The sequence below is a fragment of the Coregonus lavaretus genome, assembly GCF_964263955.1.
Source record: "Coregonus lavaretus genome assembly, chromosome: 33".
Classification (NCBI taxonomy): domain Eukaryota; kingdom Metazoa; phylum Chordata; class Actinopteri; order Salmoniformes; family Salmonidae; genus Coregonus; species Coregonus lavaretus.
The window spans coordinates 8173279-8180941 of record NC_140020.1 but is presented as its reverse complement, the minus strand read 5'-3'; the positions used below and the strand labels follow the sequence as shown (position 1 = coordinate 8180941).

The 7663-nt window shown below is 41.3% G+C and overlaps 1 protein-coding gene across 1 annotated transcript; it reads right to left on the bottom strand.

Annotated features, from left to right (window-relative positions):
- Window positions 1-384: 384 nt before the first annotated feature.
- LOC311108048 (ribonucleoside-diphosphate reductase subunit M2-like) lies at window positions 385-6228 on the bottom strand. The gene is made up of 10 exons (XM_084150697.1): window positions 5964-6228; window positions 5715-5780; window positions 4894-5040; window positions 4646-4762; window positions 4363-4496; window positions 3907-4001; window positions 3687-3820; window positions 3367-3471; window positions 2983-3096; window positions 385-1030 (listed from the first exon to the last, which is right to left on the bottom strand). The coding sequence occupies exons 1-10, from the start codon at window positions 6054-6056 to the stop codon at window positions 878-880; spliced, it is 1158 nt and encodes a 385-aa protein (XP_084006823.1). The 5' UTR covers window positions 6057-6228; the 3' UTR covers window positions 385-877.
- Window positions 6229-7663: the final 1435 nt, after the last annotated feature.

Below are 7663 nucleotides of genomic sequence, written 5' to 3'. Positions count from 1 at the left end.
TATTACATAATCTGCCTACTGCCAGTTTAATATCGAATTATTACTGTATAAACGTCTAGCTAACGTTAAATTAGCCAAACGCTGACTTCAACAGATCTTGCTTTATTTCAGTTATGAGCTATAGATATGATTCGCAACAAAAACTCAATTCAGAAACCTGTTTACAGATTTTTCCAATCGACTTTCTTGCCCAAGTTTACAATGCCACTCCTAGTGCAATATGCATAAGTGATCTGATTATATTACGAAATCTTTCCTATACACTTTCACCTGGTAGCGTACTACTGCATGTCTTAAATATCAGTAACATCCTATTTTCCTTACTTTTTGTTGCTTTATGAAACTAGCTACTTGTATAGATTAATGCAAATGACAACACAGCAGTCAGATTAATTGAAACTTTAATTCCAAGATTGAGAGACTTTGCATTAGACAAATCTGTAAATTAGGAAGTATCATGAACTAAAAAACGGAGCAAAATAAATATTGCATGTTGGATTACATTTTTTATTACAAAAGTAAAGCCAACCCAGATAAAAAACAATGAACAGTACTATACAAATAAGAAAATGGATAAAACCAGAGTTCTACTGCAGATAGGGTGAATTGTGAATGGTAATATGCTTGGTGTTGTCTGTGGACCAGACAACGAAGACAAATCAAAATGGCCTCTATTCTTTATATTGTGCACTACTTTTCACCAGGACACATGTAGGACTCTGGTCAAAAGTAGTGCACTATATAGGGAATAGGGTGCCATTTGGGATGATGGATGAGGTAAGGTGGTCCGGTAGCATCTAGTCTGGTCCATGTCCTTTTCAAGTGTTTACAGTTTCAAAGTGTCATTTCAAGGCCATCTTGGGGGCCTGTAAGAGCTTTAGAAGTCAGCATCCAGCCGGAAGGCGTTGTCTGTAGTACCAGACATTACACCCATCCTCTGGTACTCCCCTACTCTCTTCTCAAAGAAGTTAGTCTTACCCTCCAGTGAGATGTTCTCCATGAAGTCAAAGGGATTCTCCACTCTGTAGATCTAGAAGAGAAGTTAATTGAATGTGTCTGCTAGTTGAATAAAATGCTTTGGTTTCAGTAACACCACCCATTTCTAGTAGCCAGAGTGCCCATCTGTGCAATCAAAACCAACCAACTCATTGTCACGTTTGGGTTGACAATGAGCAATGGTGTTGGCAAGAGCACATACAGATCTGGGACCAGGCAAAATTTAAACTACAGTGGGGAGAACAAGTATTTGATACACTGCCGGTTTTCCTACTTACAAAGCATGTAGAGGTCTGTAATTTTTATCATAGGTACACTTCAATTGAGACAGAATCTAAAACAAAAATCCAGAAAGTCACATTGTATGATTTTTAAGTAATTAATTTGCATTTTATTGCATGACATAAGTATTTGATCACCTACCAACCAGTAAGAATTCCAGCTCTCACAGACCTGTTAGTTTTTCTTTAAGAAGCCCTCCTATTCTCTACTCATTACCTGTATTAACTGCACCTGTTTGAACTCGTTACCTGTATAAAAGATACCTGTCCACACACTCAAACCTCTCCACAATGGCCAAGACCAGAGAGCTGTGTAAGGACATCAGGGATAAAATTGTAGACCTGCACAAGGCTGGGATGGGCTACAGGACAATAGGCAAGCAGCTCGGTGAGAAGGCAACAACTGTTGCCGCAATTATTAGAAAATGGAAGAAGTTCAAGATGACGGTCACCAAGATCACCCTCGGTCTGGGGCTCCATGCAACATCTCACCTCGTGGGGCATCAATGATCATGAGGAAGGTGAGGGATCAGCCCAGAACTACATGGCAGGACCTAGTCAATGACCTGAAGAGAGCTGGGACCACAGTCTCAAAGAAAACCATTAGTAACACACTACACCGTCATGGATTAAAATTCTGCAGCGCACGCAAGGTCCCCCTGCTCAAGCCAGCGCATGTCCAGGCCCGTCTGAAGTTTGCCAATGACCATCTGGATGATCCAGAGGAGGAATGGGAGAAGTTCATTTGGTCTGATGAGACAAAAATAGAGCTTTTTGGTCTAAACTCCATTCTCCGTGTTTGGAGGAAGAAGAAGGATGAGTACAACCCCAAGAACACCATCCCAACCGTGAAGCATGGAGGTGGAAACATTATTTGGGGATGCTTTTCTGCAAAGGGGACAGGACGACTGCACCGTATTGAGGGGAGGATGGATGGGGCCATGTATCGCGAGATCTTGGCCAACAACCTCCTTCCCTCAGTAAGAGCATTGAAGATGGGTCGTGGCTGGGTCTTCCAGCATGACAACGACCCGAAACACACAGCCAGGGCAACTAAGGAGTGGCTCCGTAAGAAGCATCTCAAGGTCCTGGAGAGGCCTAGCCAGTCTCCAGACCTGACCCCAATAGAAAATCTTTGGAGGGAGCTGAAAGTCCCTATTGCCCAGCGACAGCCCCAAAACCTGAAGGATCTGGAGAAGGTCTGTATGGAGGAGTGGGCCAAAATCCCTGCTGCAGTGTGTGCAAACCTGGTCAAGACCTACAGGAAACGTATGATCTCTGTAATTGCAAACAACGGTTTCTGTACCAAATATTAAGTTCTGCTTTTCTGATGTATCAAATACTTAGATTCCATCTCTCACAGTTGAAGTGTACCTATGATAAAAATTACAGACCTCTACATGCTTTGTAAGTAGGAAAAGTGTATCAAATACTTGTTCTCCCCACTGTACATCTTTACAGGCAAGACTCAGTCAGGCGTCTATATCGTGTTGGCACCCCTCAGTCAGCAGACCACATGCCCACTGAGCTGAGAACCAGCACCAACACTCAGCTCCCATTATCAGCTGAGGTACGTACCCCTGCGCTTCTCATCATTGCTAGCCCATTTCTATCAATCACATGAAAATTAAGTTGGCTCATGGGCCCCCCCCCTACATAGTAAGTGGGTTGCCATTAGGGACTGAACCATGGACTACCATCTCACCTTGTCAAAGCCCAGCTCCAACATCAGCCTGTCAGCCACAAACTCTATGTACTGGGTCATCAGGTCACAGTTCATACCAATCAGCTTTACTGGAAGGGCTTTTGTCAGGAACTCCTGAAATGTGAACAGACATCAGCAATTAGAGGTTTAATATTCAAATCCAGATACAAAAAAGGTAGATATCATCCATTAAGCACAATTAGGGCCAGGTGTGTGCCAAATGGCTCCATTTAGTACACTACTTTTGACCAGGGCCCATAGATCTGTAGTGCAGTATCAGAGACATCTAGTACAGTATAGGTAAAGGGTGACATTTGGGTCACATATCAAGAGTAGGCTTAATCAGAGTCAAGGCAACAGGCCCTTATTGTTAATTCAACATACCTGCTCAATCTCCACGGCGTTCCTGATGAGCTTGGTGACCGTCTCCTTTGAGGGCTTGTTCACCAGGTGCTTGAACATGAGGCAGGCAAAGTCGCAGTGCAGGCCCTGGATTTAGACAGAACTAACTTAGTAAGATAATGCCAAGTAGTCACGAAGAATGTTGCTTTTCCCCCCCCACATTGAAACAAACACACAAAGGGTATCCAAACATCATAATAGTGTTATTGTAACCAAATTCTGATGGATGACAATTTCAACCAGGTTTTTCCCTATGGGATAATGATGTAGAAGACTAAAATCAACATTGTGAAAACACCCACCTCGTCTCTGCTGATGAGCTCATTGGAGAAGGTCAGGCCAGGCATGAGGCCCCTCTTCTTCAGCCAGAAAATGGACGCAAAGGACCCAGAGAAGAAGATCCCCTCAACAGCAGCGAATGCAACCACACGCTCACCTGGAATACAAGCAACACCCATTGCCAACTGATTGACCACAACAATCCTATGCAGGTTTTTAAGAAATGGAAATGAATGTACCTACCAAATTCAGCATTTCTGTTACCGATCCAGTCCAGGGCCCAATCAGCCTTCCTCTTCACACAGGGGAGAGTTTCAATGGCATTGAAGAGGTAGTCCCTGTATGACAAAGTACATTGGGCACAGTCTCAGAGAATGCTTAAGGCCGCACTACAAAATGCTTAGACTTAATAAATTGCTTAGGGGGTTTGAATTCAGTGCATTGGTGGAGTACACTTTACTATCATGAGGCTCAGTCAGGCGTCTATATCGTGTTGGCACCCCTCAGTCAGCAGACCACATGCCCACTGAGCTGAGAACCAGCACCAACACTCAGCTCCCATTATCAGCTGAGGTACGTACCCCTGCGCTTCTCATCATTGCCAGATAATAGAACATATGTGGGTAACAATACATATGCTAAATATTGGTAGTGTCCTTGCTGTCAACTAAAAGCGTAGACTGACAGTCTGACACTGACCTCTCTTTGGGGTCTTTGATGTAGGTGTCAATGAGCAGGCTGTACATCTCAGAGTGGATGTTCTCCATGGCGATTTGGAAACCATAGAAGCATCTCGCTTCAGTCACCTGGACTTCCTGTGTAAATCGCTCCACCTAGTGGTGAAAAGGAAGTTAGGTCAACATTAAATTCCACACAGCCACGTTTGAATACTGGATGAGTTGCCATTTTCTAACCCTCATAGATCAGTGATTTCTGAGTGTATAGTTATATTGATTGTTGTATACATTCAAGATCAACTTACCAGGTTCTCATTGACAATGCCATCACTAGCAGCAAAGAAAGCCAGTACATGAGAGATGAAGTATCTCTCCTCATCCTTCAGAGACTCCCAGTGCTGTGTGTCTTTGGACAGATCAACCTGGAAAACAAAATGCAGAATCAATAAAATGTCCTCGACTAAAAAGAATGACTGCATGCCTGTATTTGTCTGCACCAAGTCAAATGTTTAACTGAATGCATGGACCAATGATGTGTGCGAGTTGGACATGCCTCCTCAGCTGTCCAGAATGAAGCTTCCGCCTTCTTGTACATCTGCCAGATGTCATGGTACTTGATGGGGAAAATGACGAACCTGCGTGGATTTTCCTTAAGGAGTGGCTCTTCTGTGTTGAATTTGTTGACATCTTTGGGCTTAACCTGAAAGAATAAATAAAAAAGTGGAATTAATATAATTACTGTTAGAATGTTGCTTAAGTAAACGAGCATATTTCTCGAAGTTAAAATCTGAAAAGATCATATCATTAAAAAAAGGGGACATTTTAAATACATACGCAAGAAATACTAAAAGGCCTACCATACCAGTTTATGTATAATGTCAAGATTCCCATAAAATAACGTTAGATGGTAAAAAGCACTCTAACTGTAAGTCGCTCTGGATAAGAGCGTCTGTTAAATGACTAAAATGTAAATATAAAGAGCCATTGTAACTAGCTAGAGGCCAAGACAAAGGGTTTCGTAACATGGCTCGAGTGGAAGGCTACTGGCTAGCTAGCCTTATGAAACACCGAGTAGCCAACTTGTGTAACTAGTTATGCAAATGACAAAGCTACTTAAACATTATGCTTGTCTTGTTGAGTTTCTAGATAGCTAGCTAACTTCTCAAATAGCTAGGCGCATAGTGTAATCATGATTTGAAGGCTCACCAGCTTAACGCTAGTTAGTTAGGACGAAAAACACTGTTGGCGCCAAATAACCACCTCAAAATCAAATTCTAGCGAATTACCAGGTTAATTACACCAGTCATGAAGCTGTAAAATGGTCACTATACATAAACTATTTGAGCACCTTTAGCAGAAGTCTTGTTCACTCACCTCAGAGTCAAAGATTTTGCGCGCGGTTTTTGAAGCTAGAATCCGGGTACTGTTCAGGCTAGGAGGCTGCATGAGGAAAAAAATACATTTTTAAAGAGTGGATTCCGTGATAAATTACCTAGTTAGCTAATCAACCATAACCTTGATTGCTTTAGATTCAATTCAGTAATGTGCTACTAGACAGACGTGACCATTGGTCACACTCACTGACAAATTGCCTAAAATACAAAATGAACAGTTCAAACGTACGGTGTTTTCTTTGTCAACGAGCGAAAGGTTGTCCATTTGAGTGGTGATTGCGTTTTTGTTCTTCTTAGTGAGTGGTGAACGAGTTGTAAGCATTTTGAATGACGGACAGGTGAGACGACGGAATTAATTAAGAGGATAAGTTAAATGTCGGTAAAATTGTACGAAAATCAACAAAAAAGAAATTAAATGTATATTACTATATATTCACAAACATATACAGTACAACAAGCTAGCTAGGTTTCCCTAACAAATCAATGCCGCAACTAAATTGCAACGTTTGGAGCTCCCTATTTATTGAAATTCTAATGGTCGGATCCAAGCAGCCAATAGAAACAAAGTTGATGGTCGGTATTTACATTTCCGGTATGGCGGAGCCAATCAGATTGCAATTCTCTCTCACTCCAAAGATTGCGGGAAAATTCAAAGCTTTTTTCATGGTTACAAAACCGGGAAAGGAAGGAGTTACCTAATGTCAAGAAAAGGCGCGCAAATATGAGACAATAGAGCTAGCATATGGTTTAAAACTTTGAATTACAAAACATAACGTCTTAGATAAAGTTCGAAATTAGTAGAAAAATGCAACGGCGTACAGCAAGTTTAGCTACTAAAGCATGATGGATGGCTAGGTAACGTTAACAAGATTCAACTGATTTATTTTACTAACAAGCAGTATAAAATTTAACTGCAGTCAATAGAGATTTTATAACTTGCTTGCAACTTTGGTTAAATTGCCATTATAGAAAAAGCCTGCAAACAAATTGTGTTTATCTTCCCGCTACTACGGATGCAATCCATTCTGTTGATGTGGCCAGCTGGCTTGTTTATCAAACCCTACTTTTTTGTTTTTCAACAAATAAAATGTAGCCAAGCGTTTAAATGGCGCAAGATAGCTATGTATGTTTACATCATACACATACAAAGGTCAACTTTCATACCCAAGTTACTATTTACCTGATATTTAAGCAGAAAGACCAATTTAACCTGGTCTCAGAGCATTTCGTATGGTATGTATTAATTTGTGGATGTCCATCACCCATTTCGTATGGATTAGCTTGACCGTAATCTTACTTTTCGCTAAAGCTGTTTAATGTAGTTGCAGAGGAGCATGATACCATTTGGAAATAAATAATGCTACCTGGATGAAACAGTAGTTTTACGTTTATTCTGGTGTGATTCAAGTCATGTTGTAGTTTCTATTTTGGTCAATCAAATTTGTGACAATCCACTCTGTTTTGTTACGTGCTACTGGGCGCAAAGTCAAAACGAGACAAAAGACGGTCAAAACAGTGAAGTTGGCCCTTGAAGATCCTGTTGAAATGAAATTGAGCTCCATCTATTGGTTGGGAGGTAAAGTTGAAAAGTAGGACAAAGACTTGTTCTTTGTCTTACAAGTGCTACTTTTTACTATACATATCAATATCGTCTTCCATAAAAGGGTGAATCATTTCACCCGAACAGAATGGGTACTGTTGTACGGAATATTAGAAATGTTTGGCTGTGTGACACACTTCTCAATGCTGATGCTTGCGAGATCCAATCGTAACAAAATGGTTACACAAACCATTGTCTTCCGTTATATAAGGGAATAGGGATACCTAGCCAGTTGCACAACTGAATGCATTCAACCGAAATGTGTCTTCCGCATTTAACCCAATTCCTCTGAATCAGAGAGGTGCGGGGGAGTAGTTGTTGGGGGTTAA